This window comes from Nothobranchius furzeri, chromosome 6 (assembly GCF_043380555.1).
Source record: "Nothobranchius furzeri strain GRZ-AD chromosome 6, NfurGRZ-RIMD1, whole genome shotgun sequence".
Classification (NCBI taxonomy): domain Eukaryota; kingdom Metazoa; phylum Chordata; class Actinopteri; order Cyprinodontiformes; family Nothobranchiidae; genus Nothobranchius; species Nothobranchius furzeri.
In genome coordinates, this window is record NC_091746.1 from 41,855,567 (window position 1) to 41,880,385 (window position 24,819).

Below are 24,819 nucleotides of genomic sequence, written 5' to 3' on the forward strand. Positions count from 1 at the left end.
CCTGGTCCTGTAGAATGAGCCCTGACATTTTTACTGTGATTGCCTGTTTTTCTGTAAAATCACAGAAAAAGAGAGCTGCTCGGGTCGAGCAGGCTGCTTCATGCGCGTTCACGCTCAGGCACAGCCCGTAGCATTTGCTATCAGTAGCTTTAGCAGCAGAGAGTGAGGAAGTGCCAACTCAGCGACTTTGTCGCTGTTTCTAACGCCTAGTGATGAACCTAGCAACATTTCTGAGGACCCTTAGCTACTTTTTGTTGAACTTTCTTCCAGATATTTCCTGCAAATTAGCAACAAAATAGCCATTTTCGCTCAGAACCGTTCTTTGGTTCAACGTTGTTTCAGGTGTCATCAACGATATAAAAGTTACAGATACTATGAATGTTACTGGTGTGTAGCTCACCTTGTAAGATGTCTGACTCTCATGCTGAAGACCTGGGTTCAATTCTGGGTGTGAACATAGTTTATTTAGAGTTTCTTTTTTACATTAATGGTAGGGGTGCAACGGTACAGGTAGCCCACGGTACGGTCCGTACCTCGGTACTTAGGCCACGGTCCACGGGACGGTTCGGTACATGTTTGTGCAGAAGGAGACAGCGTTTATTCCAAAACATGCATTTTATTTTTCTTCAGAGCGAAAACAGAATGTCACAATTGTAAGAACATCAGTATATGAAATAAGTTAACATTCTCTGCATTGAACACTAATACCCTCTTTCAATTATCACTTGTATGCAATACAAAATATATTAAAAAAAATTACAAAATGTAAACAAAGACACTTGAAAATATTCTAATGGTTCCCAACCATGATACGTGATACATGAGGTAAGCAATGCAAAAGTAAAAGTGCATTTTGCGTTTTAACAAACAGGAGTTAGCTTGTGCTGTAACATCACAGTATGGAATAAATGAACCAAGTGCTTGGTTGGCTGTGGTGCTGTGGTGAAAAAAGGTGACAACTTTCCTCACTTTCCCAAGGAGGCGGGACACACCGTTGATTGACACAGCCCTCTTTGCAGCGAGATTCACAGTGTGAGCAAAACAGCTAATCTGGGGTCCCAGCTCAACAGTTTCATTAACTGCATTAACAATGTTTGGAGCATTATCTGTGGCGACGGGTATAGTTTTGTTTGGCCGCTCCAGCTTCCACTCGGTGACTGCATTTTTATCTCTTCTGCTAAATGCGCATTTGTGTGGCTTTCATAGAGGGGGCGAGTCTGCAGCACGGCGCTTTTCATCTCCCAGTCCAGCATGTAGTGAGCTGTCACAGTCATGTAGCTCTGCGTTGCCTGAGAAGTCCAACTATCAGTTGTCAGTGCGAGGCTTTCTGCCTTAGCCAAATCACTCTCGATGGCGTTGCGCGTTTTGTCGTAAAGACCAGGGATGATGACCTGACTAAAATGTGTGCGACTGGGCACAGAATAACGTCGGTTGAGCGTCTTCATTAAATGTTGAAAACCAAATTTAAAGATTTAAAAGAGCCTGGTGCCTCTTCAAACTCTTTCCTTTCAACTCCACTGCAGCTCGCCATTTCCTCGTGTCTCTTCGTTCTCAGCCAGCAACTTACTGTAGTAAGAGTTTGTGAGTGAGGACGCGGATGCACAACGGTGATTGGACATTAACTTGGGGGTGGGCCTTTCATCTACCTGGACCGGCAAATGCGCATGGTGCCAAGCATGAAATAAAAGAGCAGCGCAAAATCAATGGGAGTACCGAAGTCCCGCGGGACAGGAGGGCGGATTGTCCCGTGCAGGGCGTACCGAACGGTCCGGTATTTTACCGCATACCGTTGCATCCCTAATTAATGGTATATTTTTTTACAGTAAGATGCCCACATTTTTATTTGAGACTCGCCGAATGGCATTGGATTCACAGATAAAAAAGATGTGGGTTCAACTTTCATTTTGGAACAATTTTTCAAGCAAGGGAAGGGAATGATCTGAGCATGCAGGAGGGCTGACCCATCTTAAAGCTTTGTCGGCTGTGCTGAAGAGAAAGGTACACAACCAAATTATTTAATTAATTAGCTGTGCGCTCCCCTGTCCTCTGTCCTCCGGGCCACACAAACACACACACAGGACTGTCTCAGCTGTTATATTTGTTAAGGAGTGTGCACGTACAGCATGCGCGCCTCGTGCACGAGCCTACTATTGAAGCTGCCGTTACACTTTTGGCCTGAGGGGGCAATCGTGAGCGTAAAAATTAAAAAGTCCGAAAAGTCCCTTTAAAGTATTTTTCAGAGGTTTAAGCAACTGATTTTAAACAATTATTTAAAAGCATGTTCCTTTGAAAAACTTTGAAAAACTACATAAACATGAATTAAGGCAGTAAAGACTAATTGGGTTGATGGTTAAAACTATTCAGAGAGCTACTCAGAACTAAGTGTGTAGAAAAGGTGACACCGAAGACCAGATTTTGCAGACTGGGACAATATTTTTCTTTTGAATAGAGGAAAATGCTCTATTGACCAACAGCAATGGTTTACTCATTCCGTGTTTTTCTTCTGAATGCATTTTAAGTTCTTTTTCAGAGCTAAGTGGCGCCAACATTAGTGGCTAGCTCTGATGAAGATCGCAGAAGTGATCAACATTGTCAGCAAGGTAAAAAAAATCTTTCCTGTGTTTAAACAAAGAACTTAAAAATGCAGTAATGGTGTATGCTTCTACTCAGACATCAGCACAATTTATCATCATTATAAACAACAAGCTTGAGAAACGCCAAGAAATGCAGTAACAATCAAACATTGAGGTATTTCTGTTACGCAAGACATGCGGAATGAGCTTTTATTAATGATCTAATGTTTGAGAGTCCTTTGAGCTGAAACTTACAACAAGACAAGTCTGTTTCAAGAACAAAAACGCAGAAAAGTAAACAAATTAGTTAGTTGGGACTGTTTCATTTCAATTCTGTAATAAATGGGAATGAAGACAAAATATTTTATATCACTTTTTAGGTAAAAATTGCAAAACAGCTGAAACAAACTCATTTTTTCACTAGCTGTTGACTGGTACGTGGTTTTCTGTGAATGGAGCTAACCTTGACCAGTACAAAATGACATTTTAAGTAGTTTATTTTTTGGGGGGGTTTGTGGTCAACAGTCTGCACCTGACAAAAATATAAACCAGATAACTAAATAAAAATCCATTTAAACAGTAAACTTGGACACTTTATAGGAGAAGGCTTTTAACTTAAAGACCTAAATAGTTGGTTGCAGTGAGTTTGCAGCTGCGTCTATTTCCTGTTTGGTAATTGGCTAATTATGCACAAACGAAGATTGATTGTGTAAAAATATGAGTGGATTTACTGGTTGGTTGATTAATAACCTTACCTGACTCTAAGTCTAAACTTTATGAAGTTAAAACAAACAAAAGAAGTAAGGCGACTCACAGTGCTGAATAGACACAAAGTATTTAACTATATGCTAATCAATAATAGGAAATGTGGAATAATCAGCAGACTGACACAATTCAGCATCAGTGCAGCTTTTATCTATTTTTTTTTCTTTTTTCTAACCCTGGAGCCCAAATATAAAAATAGATCAAGCAACGGAAATGATTAAAAATCCATAAAGGCTAAAACAGTTCAGGGCTAAAGCTCAGAATCTGAAAAATGTACATTTTGAATGAATTTTGAAGATGCCAAGATTTATTAGCTCAGAAGGATATGAGTATGCTTATTTCAGCAAACCAGTGTCAAAGTGAGTTCTGTTACTGTAGAGCTTTACGGCTGTTTAGCCAAAAAATGCTTGATGCTAAATAAATTCATACATGAAGAAAAAAGATTCAATTAAATTAAAAAATACTTTATTAATCCCAGAGGGAAATTGATTGCCATAGTAGCTCAGAATAATAATAATAATAATAATAATAATAATAATAATCAAGTCATCAAAAAGTTATTGTATATTACAATGGTTGTTGGCAGGAAGGATCTCCAGTAGCGGTCAGTGTTGCAGTGAAACTGAAGAAGCCTCTGACTGAAGACACTCTTCTGTTGTCGGACAGTCTTGTGAAGAGAATGCTCAGGGTTGTCCATCATTTTCTTGATTCTCTGGAGAATCCTTCTTTGCATTATCTCCTCCAGTGGTTCCACAGTCGTCCCCAGAACAGAACCAGCCTTTTTTATTAGGCTGTTGAGCCTTTTCAGGTCCCTGCTTCTGATGCTGCTACCCCAACAGACGATAGCTGAAGAGATTACACTCTCAACAACAGACTTGTAGAAGATCTGCAGCATCTTGCTACAGCCATTGAAGGACCTAAGTGTCCTCAAGAAGTGCAGTCTGCTGTGTACCTTCTTGTTAACAGCTTGGCTGTTCTTTCTCCAGTCCAGTCTGTTGCCCAGGTGAACTCCAAGGTATTTGTATTCCTCAACCACCTCCACTTCTTCTCCCATGATGGAAACAGTGTTTGACTCCACCCTGTTTCTTCTGAAGTCTAAAATCATCTCCTTTGTTTTGTTCACGTTCAAGGTCAGATGCTTGTTTCTGCACCATGCCACAAAGCACTCCACCAGCTCTCTGTACTCAGCTTCCTGTCCATCTCTGATACCCCCGACAACTGCAGAGTCATCTGAGTATTTCTGTAGATGACAGGTCTCTGATTTGTACTGGAAGTCTGAGGTGTACAGGGTGAAAAGGAATGGTGAGAGTACAGTCCCCTGTGGTGCTCCAGTGTTACTGATCGCCTGGTTTGATGTGCAGTTCTCCAGCCTCACAAACTGTGCTCTGTTTGTCAGGTAGTCTTTAATCCAGGCGATAGTTGAGGCCCCCACCTGTGTCTTCTGGAGTTTCTGGCAAAGTACATCAGGATGGACTGTGTTAAATGCACTGGAGAAATCAAAGAACATGACCCTGACAGTGCTGCCTGCTTTGTCCAGATGACAGTGGATTGTTTGAAGCAGCTGGATGATGGCATCTTCAACTCCAACTCCATGGCGATAAGCAAACTGCAGCGGGTCCTGATATGTCCTAGTTTGCTTATTCAGGTGGACCAACAGGAGTCTCTCCAGGACCTTCATGATGTGGGATATCAGGGCAACCGGTTTGTAGTCGTCATTGACTGATGGGCGAGTTTTCTTTGGAACTGGAACAAGACAGGATGTCTTCCACAGGACTGAAACCTTCTCCTGGTCCAGGCTGAGGTTGAAAAGGTGCTGCAGAATCCCACAGAGCTGCTCTGCACAGGCCTTCAGTACCCTGGGGCTGACACCATCTGGACCTGCAGCCTTGTTCCTGTTCAGTCTTTCCAGCTGCCTCTTCACCTGACTCCGGATGTATAATATAATGAATTCTAGATTAAAACAAGGCTGCAAACAGTTCTAGTTGAGAAGTCCTAAAGTAAATCAGATTTCCTCAGCTTTCACACACAACGTGTTTCTAGTTTTAACTGATTTGATGGCATCAAATCAAACACGAGCCTTTGTTAAACCTGTTAAATATGCTTCTTAATAGGTTTGTAAATCATTACATTCTCTTTATTTACAAACTGCAGACTGTTAAAACTTAAAAGCGAGCCTGGAACAGCAATCCACAGAAAGTGTAAAATCACCTACACCGAAGCTGCCTGCAGATGTGCATACATGCATAAACAAGCGTCACCCTTTAGCTCTCAGAGCTGCTGCTTTCTGTTTACACCCAAACATTTACTCATTTCCACACAGTCACACATGCATTACGCAGAACACAAGCAAGGTGTTGTGCACACTGTGGGTTTTCCGTGGCCCCGTGCCCGGCGGTGTGTGAAAGCCTGCCCCATGGCATCTGGAAAGGTGACAGACAATCTTAACAGCGGTGGTTTTTGTAGTGGGTAAAGAGGAGGGCGTGGGGCGTACCGAGACGCCTCCCATAACTGCCAGTGACCTCAAAATGAAACTGTGATGAAGCAGCATGAAGCACAGTCTTAATTACCCCACTGTGTGTATCCAGATTGTTCATGCACACACACATACTATGCATGAGTGGAGACGACAGGTAAACTAATGTTTGCACACCTCGATTTACCATGGTATTTAAAAAAAGTCACTGTGGGGATCTGTTTTCTAATTCCTTTTCTTTTTTGAGTTGTAAAAAACATCAAACCTGTTATTCCAGCTTTTGATCACGTTACATACGAATGAATCCTCCAACACAGAAATAAAACAACAGAACTTGTAAACAGAGAAATCCACTGTGGTCTAATCTTACATCTGTCCCACATTATCAGAAAATTGTTTGTACACTAGTTTAACGAGAGAGTAAGGCAAAGACTGTAGAGCAGGGGTGTCAAACTCATTTTAGCTCAGGGGCCACATTGAGGAAAATCTAGTCCCAAGTGGGCCGGACCGGTAAATTAAAAACAACTTCAGATTGTTTTCTTTGTTTTAATACAATCAATATAAAACAAAGCTGGAGCCTGAGGACAGTGTATCCAAAATAGTACAAGTACAACACCTGAAGTTTACTTGAAAATTTGAAAAATAAAAATAAAAAACATTCCTTAGTGATTCAAAGAGCTTACGGATCACATGGCTAGATCAGTTTCATGCAGCACTTAAAGTATATTTGACTCATTTTACTTTACATCTTTTAGCTTTCACCAGCACATCGATATCAGAAGTCACATCCTGAGTGGCAGCCAACTTCAGGATGTGATTCAAGTTCTTGTGTGAGCCTTGAGCGCAGCTTTGTTTTATTTATACTCATTACAGAGGAAACTTGCTCACAAAGATACGTTTATTTTCACTCTACATTGTAAAGTATGAAAATAAAGTTTACACAACCATCTCGCGGGCCGGATTTATCCCGTTTGCGGGCCGGATCCGGCCCGCGGGCCGTATATTTGACACCCCTGCTGTAGGGTAAGAAATATGAAAAATAACTGGGGCTGCACAATATATTGCAAATATATCATTATCGCGATATCAGCAATGCGCAATATGCATATCACAAAGAACAGACAACGAATGGTCAGCTCAAAAGTTTGCTACACATAATGCATTCTGTCAGTCAAACGGAAGCATGTTTTTTGACGGCACTTAATTTTGATGGTTAGCAAACATCTGAGTTAGCTTTGTTTTGCTCTTTCTGCTGATTTTGCTTTTCCTGGGATCCACTGATTGCCTTTTCTTGTTCATTTTCTTTTTCCCTTTCCTCAAATGTTTTGCTTTTCTAATCTTTATGATTCTTTTGCCCTTTTTTTATTTCTTTGTTTTTGATAATTTATTTCCTGAGTTAAGTTTTTATTTATCACAAGTAATATCGTCATCGCAATATCAATCACTGTTATTGCATGCCACAGGCTTTTCTAACATCGTGCAGCCCTAAAAATAACATTACTTACCTATGTAAGGAATTATTGGTACACTGAAATATCACAATTTTTCGTGTTCTCATACTGATTCAGTATTTAAAATCAGTGCTTCGATTTTCTTTATTTACAATTTACTTATAGACATTTTCTGTACTTCCTCTGTGTGGTGCAATTCCAGCTGTCACAGCTAGGTGGCAGCTGTTTTTATCGCTCTTATTCTGATCTGACAAGATCTCGCGTTAACACTGTATGTGTCTTGAAAGTGTCTGACTGGAGATTTCCAATTGAATTCCATCAATTCAGTCTGGTTTTTAGTGTCAAAATACATCATATCGTCCCCCCGTATTGTGATATGTGTTGTATCGCTAAGTTCTTACCAATACACACCCCTACTGGTTGTTGATCATTTACATAATGAATCATTACTTTCAAGTAGGATTGAAAAGTAAGATTGTTTTATTACATGTCTAATCAAAAAGACTAAGAACAGAGCAGAGCATACAATAAGTGGGACTCAATAATCAGCTGGAGTAGGACAATATGGCCTAAAGTCAATAGCACAGTGTATTGAGGAGTTCCTCTCGATAATGACAAATGGACAATAATTACATGCAGGGTCCGAAATTAAATTTTTTACTCACCGGCCAAGTTGGCCGGTAGATGATGAAAATCTACCGGCCAAGCATATTTTTTACCGGCCAAAATTATAAATGATTTAGATCTACCTAAAGCATGTTATTCTATATTATGTTGATTCCAAACAGAGTGACAAAATAATTAAAACATCAATTAATAAGGAAAACAACTCTTTTGTCACTTTTACTGTTTATTTATTTATTTTTAGAGACGTTTTTATGAACTCTTTCATTGAAATCTAGTCAAACTCCTTGTTTTCTCTGTCCATGAAGTCTGGCCTCCTGCTTCTGACACCATCTTTGTGCCAAAGCATTACAGCCTCATTTGGGTCCTAGTCCTTGATCTCTGGAGAACACAGCTTCACCATGAGAATATCTGAAAGTGTGTCCTAGGGTTGTCACGGTAACCGGTGTAGCAGTAAACCCCGGTAAAAAAGTTGACAATAAATAATAACAGTCTTGTTTAAAAAAAAAAAATATATATATATATATATATATATATATATATATATATATATATATATATATATATATATATATATATATATATATTATCTCGGTGGATTACCGTGGCTGCGGTGTAGGTGCGGTGACCCTTACCAGCCACCGTATCATCTGCTGAAGTTGCCGGCGGCACATGCACACTTTGTTGTTTACGACCAAAACTTTCTTTAAGCTAAAGCTGAAATAATGGCCAGAGGAGACGGCACTTGGGACATTTATTATCCCTCAAAGAAGACAAAGTCGGAAGTATGGGCATTTTTTGGATATTTGAAGAATGCCGAGGGACAGCTGTCTGTGAAAGTCAGCAACGCTACGTGGCCATCATAATGTAGCCATTGTCTCACGACTCCGCCGTCTCCAGTTCGCCACTTTTCACAAAATCTTCTGGTTGCCACTGGTCCTGGTGGTTTTTCTTCCAGTTCGATGAGTTTTCTTTTGGAAGGCTGGCTGACTCCAGTTAAAAACCGCCACATTTCACCACTAGTTTTAACACGAAGCTAACGGCTAACTTGATAAACTGACTGAATGGGATGGTGGAAATGACGTTGGATGCGGCATTCACGTTTCGCGTACGTTTGTGTACGTTGCATGCAGGCGGGAGAAGTATCAGAAATCCGTGTTAGATGACTGATAAACATAACTAATTTGGTGCAAACATTTACTCGCCAGGTGGCAGGTAGAGCTCAAAAATTTACTCGCCAAATGGAGCAATTTACTCGCATTTGGCGAGTGGCGAGTGTTAATTTCGGACCCTGATTACATGTATGTGTATAAACAAAAGTTGTCAACTATATATATATATATATATATATATATATATATATATATATATATATATATATATATATATATTTTGTTTATATCAGCAATAAGAGGCGTCTGGCCTACAAATGGGCCAGAATGGACCCAGTGCCACGGGAAGACGCATACTCGAGTTTCTAGGTGAACTTCTAGTTCCTCTCCATCGCCTTTCTCAGTCAATCCCCAAATCATTTAGTGATGCACACAGAAAAGAGAGAGGAGAGCTGTGGATGGAGTAGGGCGAACTGACCTTCCTCTCAATACAAATTATGAGTGTGATCTGGCCAAATCCCCACTGAGACCATGTTTCCACTTCAAAAGAGTGGCTGTACGCATCCTGAATAATGCCAGCCTGCAGAAAAGCCATTCAGACACTCAGAGGACCTTCAGTAAACCCTGAAACCAGCGGTGCCAAAACCATTCTGATACTCAGGGAGAGAAAGCTCTCTGAGCAACAACCAGGCATCTGTAAGCATAAGTAAATGGAAAGGATCCCAACAATAATTAGCAGCTTGTTTATAAAGAAAATAAGCATACAACACATTATTTGGGTTTAAGATGTAAACACCAACTTTTAACTTATTCAGTGTTTTGAACAGAAAATGTGTTTGAAGACCATTTGATACTCCTATAGACTCATTTCAGATATGCCAATCACTTCAGCTCAGACTGAAACCTAACAGCACAAAGCAACAAAAACAGAGTAGACAAAAGAAAAAAATCATCAAAGAAAGTGAGGCACAAAGGACCAACAAGTTACTGTCTTTAAACTGTTTCTTTAAAAAAAAGGACTGAACGCCAAAGGCAAATTCCTCAAATGATCAAGCATATGGGGAGCAAAGGTCAAGGTTTGAGGTGCAAAGGTCATTGTGTCCATTATCAATAAAAGACCTCCTGCGAGAGCAGCTCCTTACACAAATAATTAACGAGCTTTTGAGTCATCCTAAGATTCGTCCAGCTTTAAAACGGTTTTGGATTCACTGCAGAGAAAAAATGATCATACTAATTCTCTCAAACCAAAGGAACCTCTTTCTAGATATAAAGTTATATTGTTTTCTAATTATGATCAACACACGTGTTCAAAAACAAGACGCAGGATGTTCTTGATGTGCTTCCTAATTTTGCAAAATAAAAAAACATGTTTTATAGTTTAGATGATAGCATGGGTGAGGGGTGGGAAAGTCAAAGGTGGGCACACAGAAGGCGAGCAAATTCTCTTTGGCTTGCTTCAGTTAAAAGGCCTCATGAGTGAGATTGTGAGAAAGAAAAAAAGGAGAAAAGAGAGGGAGAGCGAGCTGTCACTTTAAGCCATTAAGTCTTGCTATAAAACTCCTCCAATAAAAATGACAGCTGTGGACCCCTTTTTTCTCAAAAGGAGAGCAAAAGCATCGCATCAGCAACACAAAACTGGACGGCCGTAAAAGACAAACTTGGCCAAATGCTTTTGGCAGTGTCACACACACACACACACACACACACACTCTCACAAACGCACGCACGCATGCACACACACACACACACAAACTCACTCACAAACGCACGCACGTAAGTGCGCGTGCGCACGCACACACACACACACACACACACACACACACACACACACACACACACCCTGTATTACCTTTGTTCCTGAGTTACTGCCAGACGAGGAATGTAGCCCTCAGCCCCCTAACTTAAGACAAACACCACCATGAATCTCACTTTCTCATCAAAGACCGTGAACTTCACTGATTTTGGAAATGAGGGTCAGAGAATTTATGTAGGTATCAGATGCTCAGACAAGTGAAAAAAGGGTGATGAGAAATCCAAAAGTCAAAAGTGTCAGAGTCAGAAGTAAAGAAACGCTAAAAGCTTAAGCTCTACAGAAAAACAAATCATGTCCATTAAAATTCCTTGACTGTGTCTTACATTTATTCTTCATTTAAGGTCAGCGTACAGATATTTAATAATGCTTTGTATGGAAACCTTATGAATTATCTTGTTCCTGGGTATTTCGCCATAGATTTGATTCATATTTAAGAATAATATCTAAATGTCTACATCATAATTTCTTAATTTTAGACATTTCTTATTTAGCCTCAGGTGTTATTTATTCTAGTTCTGTGTTCCCTCTGAAATTGGCTTTAAGTCAGTTCCTAACCGAGATCAGACCAAAAAAGAAAACAAAAACAAATCACCATACTTTTTTTTAGTAAACATGTGGCTCTGGTATTTTATTTTGTTTTATTTGTTTTATTTTCAGGCATTTTGATGATTTATAATACTGAATGTTGGAATGAAAATGGAAATATTCTGTTTTTATGACCCTTTGTTGTGGTTTATAACCAAACAGATAAAGCCAATGAACCCTTTCAATCATCCCTAAAGTAACAACAGATTTAACACTGATCTCAGTGATCGTTGAGTTAGTCTAAAGACAAGAGGAAGTTTAGAGAGAAGCTTAAAATGTTTATCAAAGAGAAAATTAAAGTTGTTAAAAGTCCATAGGACCTCTGGGATGACAGAAAACGTCAGTCCGATTCACCAGTGTTTTTCCACAAATCTGCTGGGGAGACATTTATTCCTATTCAACAGGAAGCACTGGACCCTTCACTAATGAAAAATTAAAGATCTTCAATCATCTGGAGGCCTACGATTTTTTTGTTTTAAGGAAAGCTGAGCCGATCTCGTCTGAAACCATGGACATGCAAATTGCAGCAGTTAATGCTGACGAGGAAAGTCACAGCGTTGTTTACGTCATCTGTGGGTGATGGCTAAAGAAAAAGGATATATCCTCACTGCAACTGCAAAGCTGGGTAAGTCTTCATTAATCAGTATTCATTTATTTATTATGATCGCGGGTTGACACCTGATTCAAAACGCAAATACAACATGACTCTGGATTTAAAATTACACAAAGATGAATGTTTTTTTTTTAAATCTTCGGTAATTAACAAATTCTTACTTAGTTACATGGACTCACCGTGAACTAAATGAGCCTCAAACTGTCCGTTGCTGCAGGAGTCCAGGCTTTCTTCTGAGAGTTCGGATCGCTTCCTATCATCTCTTTCATATTTTGCGGTCATTTACAGAGGAAATTCCAATAAAACTTTTTTATCAAGCCTCCCACGGGCCGAGCTATCAATCACACAGCAAGAATGATCCATCTTTTTTTTCTGAATCCTCCTCCAAACATGCAAAACAACCAAATTATAGGCAAAATGCATTGTTTCTTGCCACCCACGTCCCATGATGCAATGAGAGAAACATGAATACTGACATCACAAAAGATCCTCCTATTTGGCACCTCTCTGCAGCTCTCTTCTGATCACAAACTAGAGGGCGCTCTTTACCTTTACCGCTGTGACACTAGCGGTTAGCATTTTCAGTTTGCCCATTTTCAAAAAAAAGCACAAGAAGAAATCATAGACTGATAGTGACCTGGCTTTGTTGCTACTGAACTTGTAAGTAATAATATTTGTCCAACAGTGTGGATCTTTTTACGTTGTGGCTTATTTTATTATTAGTTTGCTTATGTTAGTGTTAGCTTGTTGTTAGCACTAGCTACAGCAAACTACAGCGGATTTGTTCACGGCAGTTGTGATTCCACTTTCAACCATTAGGGCGAAGGACCTGGAAACTGCTCACTGTAACTTTAACAACCTTTGTTAGTCATTTTCTGAGAACTTTAGGCAAGTTTTATGGGATTCCAGATCTTAACATACTCAAAATGTGACACAAAAAGGTGTCACACCAGAATATCACCCTCATGTGACTGATGGTGAATATTGTGAACAGGGAATTTCAAAAATGTCCAAGAACAGTTGCGGAAGTTCAAAAAGTCCTTGTGTGAGTTGCAGGGCACTGGTGTTAATTAATGCAGCGTTATTCCTCATTTAAAAAGTCAGAGTAAGCGGTGGACCCCGTCTGGAACACTTCTCAGTTTAGTGTAGTAAGACAATTTGTGACTTCATTACAAAACAGTTGTGCAACTGTCACAGGTGAGTCATGCTCCCCATGACTCAGATGAAACTTATTAGAAAAGTGTCGCCATTTTTGCAGAATTCCAACATATTTGTTCACAGTTTCTATTATTTTTGTGTCCAAAACTGGTTCTTTATAGTCTAAACAACGTTAAAAATCCAGGGGTGATCATAGTTTTGAGAATGAGACAGTCATTGTGCAGTTTACTGTGATTTACATGCTTTTAAATAAAAAGATAGATTTGACAAGACTATAAATGTTATTAAACAAATGACTATTGTAAGAAGAGAAAGTAGGCTTGGTGTTGATACATTTGGTTAAAGCAATGGAACAAATGAGAAATCAATATTAACAGACTAAATGTATTTTCTCTTGTGATTTTTTTTGGCATCTCTCACTGTTGATTTCACTGACACACTGTCATGATCATCCCTCTAATGCTGGGATGGAAGGACACACTCTCCTTCCAATGTCATCCATTTGGTCTTTATTGCTTGATGTCAGTGTGTGTGTGTTTGTGTGTGTGTGTGTGCGTGCGTGCGTGCGTGCGTGCGTGTGTGTGTGTGTGTGTGTGTGTGTGCACGTGCAGGGAGGGGGCAATAGTTGATGGTGGGACCACATCAGCACAAAGTACACATGCAGTACAGAGCATCAGCTGCCAAAAGCCAGGTGTCGTCATCACGGCCAACAACCAATCTATAACTGTAAAATGTGCTCGCTGTCATCTCAAAAAGATGCATGTCAGGATTTCTAATGGAGTACGACATTAGATAATTACTCTGAGTAAGCGGATAATCAATAAATCCAAGGACTTTAAGGGTGTCCTTGAAGAACCAAAGGAACATTCTGCTTTTGCTGGTGTGATTTCAAACATAAATGATCACTTAAAGACTCAAAGAGAATACCACTAAAGATCTGTCACATGTGGAAAAGGGGTTCAGATTTACACCGACCATTAAAGACTGTTAGATTAAAGCTTTCCAGTCTGTTTATGCTGTCATGGGCAGTTCTAGTGCACGTTCAGGCAGCATGAAACTCTAATCATTCTCATTACAGATACACAATACAATGCACCTGCAATAACAGCCTGCCAGTGTGTGCAGCATTGGCGGTTTAGCGTATTTCTGGGAAGCCACATAAAGGGTGTTGTGGCGGGAGTGTCAGTGAGCAGAGCCTGTAACTGAAGAAAGCTGCCCAGTGCCTCAGGAGGTCCCTGAGAATCTCCCTGATGCAGCTGGTGATGTGTGTCAAGGTGTAACATGATGCTCTTATGAAGAAAGGCAGCAGACACAATACTGGGGGAGGGTATGGGGGGACAAGGGTCTCCTGTGTTCACTTTAGCAAACTTACAGTAGCAGTCAGTGTTAATGATTTACAGCATGGTGAGTGTGCCTGTGTTTAAGCTGGGGAGTCAATGGGCCGTCAATGGGCCAATTAGTGCAAATTAGATCTGACCTCAGATTAAACACCTGGATCTTCCTGACTTTGATGTGCCGGAAGCTTCAAATGAACATAAACTGACATTTGTGCAAAATAAGCTTTAGCTGAACATAAAATGTGCCATTTCTTGCACAATGATCCATGCAACGCTTTGCTCAACAACGTCATCCATAAAACATGGTCCAGATGTAAACTTTGAGCTAAGTGCAGAGGTCACATGTGAGGTTACCGGCACCTATCAATGGTTACACCGACGTTATTAAAGTGGTCTCTTATATTATATATTAGGAACACGTCTTATGAGAAAGCTAAGTCCTTCCAGATTTAGGTCAAAATAGAGTATTAAGTTCATTTTCTCAGAAATGGTAAGTTCAAAAGAAGTTTAGGTGCTGGTTAAAAATGGAATGTGTTCATTTTTTATGATCTAAAGCGACCAAACAAACAAAAATAGGCCCACATTTAAAGTAGTTTGTTTTGTAACGTTTAGAAGTTGAAACGAACGCGAGTCTGAGCTCTTATCAGAGTTGTCATCAGCTCACTCAGTTGCTTCAGGAATTAAACCTAACTTTGACTTATCTGGGTCTTTTCTTTCTCAGATAAACGATAAAACACAAAGTTTTATCAGTTAGCAACATTTAAAGAGATGTATAAAAGCGCGTGAGCAGCTCCAAACATGTGGGTGAGCCGCACGCGCTGTCAAAACAGAAACAAAAGAATTACGCGGCGCGAGAGCAACTAAATCCGTTTACAAACACCTCAGCGAGGCTTTGTCATAAAACAAACAAACTTACCCAATGACAGGAACGGTTTGGTTTCCATGTCGGAGTCGTCGGTTAGCTCATGCCAGCTGAGGCGAGCGTGTTCGGGAGTTTTCTCCCACACAAGCGGCAGCTCGAGCTCCGCGAGCCGGACCGGGACGCTGCTGCTGCTGCTTCTCCTTTCTTCTTCCACTGCTGCTGTGAGCGGCAGAAGAAGTGGCAGGTCGATGTGTGACCGTATCAGAAGATAACCTAACGTTTCTGCCTCTGTTTGCGCACTCAGCTGCTCGCAGCTCAGTGACGCGCTCCGGTTGTACAACAACTCCAACTACTGGAACGGCTCAGCAAAAGAGGGACCTGCGCAGGCAGGGGGTACTCCCACCGACGAGCTCCGGGCTGCAGCGACGCGGCGCAAACAATAAAAAAAAAAAAAAAAAAAAAAAAAAAAAAACGATGAGACCTTGGGTACGCAACATGTGGAATCCTCGAGAAGGACTAGAAGAAACGCGCAGTTTTTCGCCAGTTGGAGGTTTTCTGCACCACACCAGCTGAGCGGCAGCTACCTATTCATTTCTTATCTCCTGTTATTCTGACCTGGTCACATGTGCTGAACCAGGAGTGTTGGCTCAGCACAGATTTTTCTACTCCCTTTCCTTTAAATTTGAGTCTAATTCACAGAAAAAAGTCAGAAACTTACGTTTATTTTTGTCTTTTACTGATAAAAGTGCCTCAATAACAGAGCATTGCAATTAAAACATGATTTAAAAAACCAACAGTAACAGATTACTAAAACAAGACATTTTAATCAGAAAGTCTAAATGACTCCAGACTGCTGAAACAGTGTTGTTTATTCCATAATTGAGGTGCAACAGACTGGAAAGAGTGATCCCATCCAGTTTTATATCTGGACTTTGGAATTACTGGTGGATCTCTGGATCAACAATCATGTGTTCAGTCTTGAGTTTAAATAAATATTGGAGGCACATTCATAGCAAATATCTTTGTACGAAAAATGAAAAAGGGGTTTAGGAATGTTACCGTTAGGAATGGGCTGGTAAACAGTTTAATGAAAAACCAGTCCCTCTGACCACAGCAACAGGTGGGGAGGGTGAACTGCCTTAGATCAGGTTAGGAGTTTGCCCTGTAATTAATAGGGTGCTGGTTCAAACCCAGGCTCTGTCAGTGCCAGTTGTGTTCTTGGGCAAAGACACTTCCCCTTCCCTGCTCCAGGGCAGCTGTTGCTTCAATGTAGCTCATCACTATCGCTGTGTGAGTGAATGAATGATTCCATGTAGTGTAAAGCGCTTTGGAGTCCTCTGACTCAGAAAGATGCAGGCCATTCATCAACCCCTGGTTACTACCAGGCACACAGTCCCAGAAATGCATTTGCAGGAGCTGTGTGACACGACAGGAAGGGACGAGCCGCCGTGGTCGTGGGGAACACATTTCCATTATGATCCACGCTGCTTAGATGTTAAATGTTGTATGGTTGATGTGGAAACTGATTACTTTAGAGCTACAAGCGGCACAGGCAAATACCCTCCAAAAGAAATCACCAGAAAAGGAATCTAAAGAACAGTAAAACAACTTTTTAGAAACATTATGTTTTATTTGTAGATGGAGTTTCTGTCACTTTCATGACCCCAATGACTCTGTGACCAGTTTGAAAGTTGTAAACATTTTCAAAATGTTTTGAGACATTTTGGAAACTCCTCTTCAAAGGCCATTCTCAGTCTGTTGCAGTTGTTGCAGCCCCATTAAGATACTGACTTAAACAGTTCTAAACACAACCGTTTACACAAGTCACAACTCTGTGTGCACCTGGTCTCCTCTAACATGGCAGGTTTTACATTTTCCATGTCCGGTCTCACTCAGGGCCGCTTCCTCTGGCTCTCTTGTTACGAGCCTCCTTTTATTAAGGACTCAAAGGTGTTTGCCACGCTTTTAATAAAGTGTGATTCATAATAAATGCAAGCCATGACACACTGGAGATCAAAGACGAGTGTGTAAGAAAAGAGTAAATTGAAGTTTGAATGGGCACCGATCCAAGGTGTGTTTTTGTACAGAGCTGCAGATGTGAGCAGAAAGAATGATAGTGTCTGATTCTGCCTTGGTTCTTTGTTGAATATTTCCCTCGTCTATCCGCTGCTTGAACACTTTTTAATCATGATTGCTGGATGATCAGTGAGTTATATTTGTGCTTAGTTCAAAAGGCTGTTTTGCCTCGAGCACTTAATCTATAATATAAGGCAGACGATCCTTTTAAACACCTCAATCTGGACGCTTTCTCTCATCTTTCGTCTGGATCGAGCTATTTAATCCTTGACTCAAGCCGTGATTAATAGCAGCCTGACCCTTCACCTTCATCCACATAATTTTTCTGGTGGCTCCTTTAGCTCTTTTCTACGCCTGAGGTGTGATGGTCGCCGTGGCCTTGAATCTTCGCTCACATCTAAACTGCTTTATCTTTGCTCAGTTATGTCCTTTTGTTTCTTAACTTCATGCGGTGTGTTAAGTGGCCTCAGGGGATGGGACACCACCGCTGTTACGTTACACTTTGCTGGGGTTGCTTTGACAGTCTGTCCCCCCATGCTCTCCTCTTTAAGTGGGTGATAAATGGGCCTTTTGGTGTCCTTTGTGCTTTCGTAGAAGGCATCATGGCTTCTTTCTGTGGCTTTGACGACAGTTCTCAGTTCAGAGGAATGTACAAATATAGGTTTTGATCATTCCCAACAAATCACTGACTAAATCAAAAAGGTGAAAGTTGGTTAAATACTTTGTCTGTTTCTATAATTCATGATAAAATCACTCCAGATCGCAATCCTTTTTGTTGAATTTAAAATGAAAAGCCTAACATTCCTTGATGAAATAGATAGATTTAGGGTACTAAGTCATCAGTACATCACTATTGCTGCAGTGGGTGACTTCGCTGATCAGCACCAAAAGGCATCAATGTTAATGCGTTAATGCCATTAAAAACGTTTTATTGTGTCAATAATATAGAGCCTTACATGGACAAGCACATCATACATTGGTGATCTTCTTAGTCCCTACACCCCCAGCAGGTCCCTGAGGTCCAGTGATCAAAGCCTACTGGTTGTGCAGCACCAGGCTGAAGACCAAAGGTGACAGATCATTTGCCGCTGTGGCTCCCAGACTCTGGACCTCCCTCCCCCTGAGCCTGAGATCAGTGGACTCAGTGGTCTCCTTTAAAAAGCTGCTGAAAACTCACTTGTTCAAGCTGCCTTTTGTATGACCTTCTTCACCCTCTCCTTGTTCTGCTCTCCTCTACCTATTCCACCTTCCTCAGGATCCACTGATTTCCCTCTTTCCTATTCACTCTCTCTCTTTCTTTACATTTTTAATCACAATTGTCTATTTTTTGCTCAGTTTAAATACATTTTTAATCATTTTCTAATTTTTTTTTAACATTTTTACATTTTTTGTTTTTGTGAAGCGCCTCGTGATTTTTATCTTGAGAGGCGCTTTAGAAAAGATCTTCTTCTTCTTCTTCTTCTTCTTCTTCTTCTTCTTCTTCTTCTTCTTCTTCTTCTTCTTCTTCAAAGTTTGCCACAATTTAATCCATTCAGGGCAATGGGAGATCAGCTGTGAGACTTAAAAACCAGCATTCAGTGATCAGCAGAAAGGCCATTTTAGTGGGTGCTCTATAGCAAAAGAAAGCACCAGACATTGTGGGAGGGATTCTGCTACGTTAGAAACTATTTTAAAGCAGCTGCCTATTTTCTATCTTTCCATCCTGCTTCAACAGTAACACTTCAATTTATTTCAGTAATTGAACTTAGACTGCAAGACCATCTAAAGCAGGGGTGTCAAACTCATTTTAGCTCAGGAGCCACATTGAGGAAAATCTAGTCCCAAGTGGGCCGGACCGGTAAATTAAAAACAACTTCAGATTGTTTTCTTTGTTTTAATACAATCAATATAAAACAAAGCTGGAGCCTGAGGACAGTGTATCCAAACTAGTACAAGTACAACACCTGAAGTTTACTTGAAAATTTGAAAAAAAAAAAAAAAAAAAAACATTCCTCAGTGATTCAAAGAGCTTACAGATCACATGGCTAGATCAGTTTCATGCAGCACTTAAAGTATATTTGACTCATTTTACTTAACATCTTTTAGCTTTCACCAGAACATCAGTATCAGAAGTCACATCCTGAGTGGCAGCCAACTTCAGGATGTGACTCACGTTCTTGTGTGAGCCTTGAGCGCAACTTTGTTTTATTTATACTCATTACAGAGAAAACTTGCTCACAAAGATACGTTTATTTTCACTCTACGTTGTAAAGTATGAAAACAAAGTTTACACAACCATCTCGCGGGTCGGATTTAACCCGTTTGCGGGCCGGATCCGGCCCGCGGGCTGTATGTTTGACACCCCTGATCTAAAGGCTCAGGAACCCTTTGCAAGTGTTTTGGATTAATGAGCTGATTAGAGTGTGACACTTTGAGTCTAGAATATTGAACCTTTTCACAATATTTTAATTCTCTGAGGTTTTGAATGTGGGGTTTTCATCAGCTGTAAGCCATGATCATCACTATTACAACAAATAAAGGCTTGAAATATCTGGCTTTGCATGAACTGAGTCTATCTCATGTATTAGTTTCATCTTTTAAAGCTCCAATGTCAAATTTGGAAAACAAATTAGCTTAAAACATTTTACTCATGCATCTTATCAACATAGCTACGAATATATTGTGGGGATTAAAAGAAAGAAGAAAAAAAATAATAAAGTGGTTCTCTCTCATTTGTCTAAAACTGCCGCCAATGACACAGTTTGGATCAAAAGCATCTACTGAAGCATCCGGTTGTTGGTCTGGCTGAACTGCTGCAATTCCCTGGGTCCTCCATTCATTACACACTCATGTATTTAGCCAGATCACACCACTGATGAGAGAGGTTCTCCACTCAATATCAGAGAAAAAGAAACAGCCAGCTGCTACCGCTTCAACTTTAGGACAAACTACCAGAGTCCCAAAATGATAAACATCATTTGAAGTCACGGACAACAAAAGATGTTTGGATTAGAAAATGGTAACTGGTGTTTAGTGCTGTCTAGTTTCATCTAGCATTGCGGGTTTTCAGTTCCAGCAGAAGCGTCTCAGTGAAGATACCCGAGGGGATGGGTGAGTGTCCTGTGACCGTGTTTAGCCCGGGGTACACAGATGACAGATTCACTGCGCCATGAAAACGCTGCAGTTTTGGGAAATCAAATGGTCACACACGACTCGCTATGCCGCTGAACGTTTCTTGGAAAATCATGCGATAGTAACAACATCACGCGGGAGTCGAGAACAGGACAGAGAATTCAGCTGGAAGAGAGATTGGCCGTGCTTTGCGAGACTCTATTTCATAAAAATGGGTAAGTACGCAATTCATTAGAATATTTTAAAATCAATAGTACTTTAAAGTTATCAATACTGTAATCAAGTAGCATTCATAAGCTCCTCGTCCCTGTTTTGGCAGTTGGGTTTGTGCCACAGAGCCGCTCCGCGTTGTAATGTCTGTTGTAAAATACTCCACGATTTCGTAAACAGCCGCGCTTGAAGTAGCACTGGCACTGTCTTCAGCGCCTCCATGCGGATCAGTGTTTCTGGGGCATGGGATTGTGCTCCCTGTGTAGCCACTGTCAGTAACTACAATGCCTTCTTTTTAAAATGACGTCGCGGGTGTGACATGGCGCAGCACATCTGTCTTCCGTGTGCCCTAGGCTATTGTGTCCAAAACCTAGCTTGTTCTGTAGATTCACCATAACAGCTTTAAGTTGAATTACTGAATTAAATGAACATTTGCACCATGTTCAGATTTTTGAGTTAGTTAATCACAAGTCCCAATCAGCAACTCTATCAGGCCTTTGACAAGTTCATGCCTCAGTTCAGGTACTTGGATGATCCCTGAAACGGCCCAGAAAATGGTACTTTTGGTCCAGTCCCGTGAAATAAAGGCATGTACGTGCTGCGTAGGTCCGGGATAATGACCTGGAAGTTTGGATAATGGAAATGGGGCTAGCGATCTATTTCAGTGTTTGATAAATACATGACCAGCGGTTCCTGAGATAGTTTGCTAAAGCAATCAAAGAGCACCCACATACTTGGGCAAAAATATTATGGCCCACTTTCACAAAGAGAAGAAAAAAACATTAAGCAGATTGAATGATTAGGTGTAAAGTGACATCTGTCTTTGAAAATCTGATTCCACTTAAATGTGACCAGTTGACTGAGCACAGCAGAGAAAAAGGTGAGCTAAGGGGAGCCTAAAAGTGTTTTAGGATCATTAGGTCCTTCGGAGGTGTTCAGCATTGTCTGCCCCAAGAGGAAGGTCCCAATTGTCAATGTCCCGGGTTCACATTCCTTAACCCCCCTAGGGTAAGGGCTTTGTCTTGGGATAGCAATGAGGCAACTTCCCCTGCGGAAATCAACACAAGCTGACACGGAGAATGCTGGAGACGAGCACAGAGGCAGGAAGGAGGACCCAACATACACATACGTAATCAAATAACAGGCCGGATGAAAGTAGAGAGAACTAAACACCAGTTACCATTTTCTACATCCAAACATCTTTTGTTGTCCGTGACTTCAAATGATGTTTTTCATTTTGGGACTCTGGTAGTGTTGGCAAAAAAGAGAAAACCTCCAACCTCAAAGTTTGATCAGACATTCTTACGTTACATGCGTAGTCATGTTTATGACATTTTACGCTTTAAATTCTCTCAAATGTATGTCTCATGTTGGATTAAAATTTTCCAAAACGTGTTTGAAAACAGTTTAAAGCCAGGATTTCAAAATTACTTTGTCTAGATCCTTGTCATTTTTCCCTGTTCAGTTTAAATCCTGGAATCACTTAAGAATCTGTACAAAGCAGGATTCGACTGGCACCTTTACAAATCAATTTCTCCTTGAACATAAAATTCTGCTCACTCTGTCAATAACTTATTTCATGGGGTTGATAAAGCCCTTGTTGATGTCTGCCCATCAAATTCAGGGAATGCACAAATCCCAGTTAAAGGGGAAAAAATGCACAATATTTTTCCAATAGATTGGGGGCCATCTATTCTGAGGGCTGCCATCTATACCGACGATGCCATCAGCCCGGTTACCAAAGTTCCATCTTAGGGTTCTGAATGCTGCCTGTGGCAGATGAGACTTCCTCGATGGGAATATGTCAAGCCCGGGCATGCATCATTCTTTAATATCATATTAAAGTGAAATTGGCTACATTTAAAAAGACACACCAATAAATCCTGTCAGCACTTGGCTGAGGATGGTTTTATCTTGGAGGGGAGAATCATCCTCCCTGAAGAGCATCATCTTCTTACCTACAATTCAGGCCAGCGTTATTGCACAATTATGGACCTACTGCTGCAGGAGCTGACAGATTGAGGGGGGGAATGATGACAGTACAAAGGGTTGAAGGTGTAGTCAAACACTCTAGATGACAATGGCTGATATTTTTCCCATCATCTTTTTATTTGCTTTGATTATTTCCCACCAAAACCTGCAGATTAAATTGCATTAAAATATCCAATAACTCCTCTTTCCTCTAAAAACGTTCACCAAAATAGATGGATATGTAAATTGTGACCTTTACAATGCCCCTGTTCTGATACTGCTCTATCTGGTTTGATGTTATTTTAGCTAGAACTTCTCCTGTGTTTAAAATTTTAGTGCTGACACTCCGCTAGGCTGTGACTGTTGTTGACTAATTGCAGATGGCATTTGCAGGGAGGTTCTGAATTTCCTTGCAAAATCATACAATTTGGAGAACCTTGCCTGCTGGTGGTGATCAAAGGGATCGGTGGGGTCTTTCTTTGGCAGGCTTGCTCTGTCAGTGCCTCCCAGGACTGCTGTGGCTACATTGTAGCTCATCACCATCAGTGTGTGAATGGATGAATGATTCACTGTAGCACTAAGGAGTCCTCTGATTCAGAAAAGCACAATGAAAGTGCAAGTCATTTATCATAGTGGCTAACAATTTTGTGGCTTAGTTACCAGTGGTGAGGCAAGGCCCTTGTCATAAAACATCTCTGATTGGTGTAGATAGGACCTCATAGTGCAGACCAAACAGCAGCAGGCAGGAAAGTCATTAAAAAAGATTTTAGAAAAGCAGAACACACAGTCCTTGAAGTGGAAAGTAGTGCACAACAACAGCAGAAGCTGTTACAGAAGAAACTGCTTTGAAACGCAGAATACGTAGTCAGGATGCACAGACTAGCTTGTACAAGTCGTATATTTTAATATCCTGCAAAATGCTTTTCAACAATCATCACACACACAAATGGTCCCACTCAGTCTAATTACAGGTTCATAGATTCAGAGGAAGAAAACACACTGAAAATATATACATTTTAGTGATGCACCGGTATGAAATTTTTGGGCCGATACCGATATCCGATATTAAGATCACTGTTATGGCCGATAACCAATGTTTGCTGATATCGATATACTGACATAAATGCTTCTAAAACCAGCAGATATTGTATAGAATAAAAATTATTCAAGCTGAATTTACGTTATAATGTACACACCACACACACATTTACGCTTTACAGTCACTGTGACGTGACTAAACAAATACACATCACCCCCTTCGCCCTCTGAAACAGGCAAACAAATGGAGACAAGTTGGAAAAAATATCGGTTGATAATATCGGCCCGTTTTTTTTAATCGGATCGATACCGACATGTAAAAAAATGACTAACATCGGCCAACACCGATATTGATGCCGATAAATTTTCCATCCCTAATACATTTATGATCTTTTAAAATTTTGGACTATCAATTTTGAATGGAAGAAAATTGATTCTACATAAATGACAATATTTGAGTCAAACAAAGGCAACTTTCTTTTCTAGACTTTAATAACTTTTGAAGACACTTTTGCTAGTGCAGCTTTTACATTTTTTACATTCCGTTGAGTGAAACTGTTGTTTAAACAGATTTAGTAAAACCCCAACTTCACAGACTCATCATTCATTAGTTGTGTTGTGAATTACTTCCTTTCCAGTTTTCCACAGTACAGATGGGAGAGAGTGTGACACTGTTGGACTTCAGCTGGGTAAACACTCCCCGCTGAGGCCACAGATCTTGTGTACACACAGGACACAGCACACGCTCAGCAAGTGGGGCCTCATGTCTGCCGAAAGGATGGATGATCTAACCGGGCCAGAGTCCGCGTGGGCACAGCAGTCAAAGCCCTATCTGCTAACACCATCAAGCTCTGAGGAACACATGCCAGCGTTAGCATCAGGCAGAGGATATTACGGTTAAACACCTCTTGCTCTCTGTGTTTGACAATGTGCACTTTCTGCACACTGAGCGATCAGGCTACATGGTTAAAAAAGGGACCAGGTTCAGCGGTGCTTGAAAGTGACAGAGAGTAATTTCACTGAGAGGAACATTAGAGTGAAGTGGAG

The 24,819-nt window shown here is 40.6% G+C and overlaps 1 protein-coding gene across 5 annotated transcripts in view; it reads right to left on the bottom strand.

Annotated features, from left to right (window-relative positions):
- Positions 1–15,713, bottom strand: part of rxraa (retinoid X receptor, alpha a) — a 164,261-nt gene extending 148,548 nt beyond the window's left edge. For 4 of the 5 annotated variants that reach the window (XM_070552227.1, XM_070552226.1, XM_070552225.1 and 1 more), the window contains exon 1: positions 15,421–15,679. In XM_070552227.1, coding sequence (XP_070408328.1) covers positions 15,421–15,448 — 28 coding nt within the window. In that variant the 5' untranslated portion in view covers positions 15,449–15,679. Of the gene's footprint in view, positions 1–15,420 lie in introns of all 5 variants that reach the window. The other variant, XM_015976012.3, reaches the window with a different exon arrangement.
- Between the last annotated feature and the right edge of the window lie 9,106 nt (positions 15,714–24,819).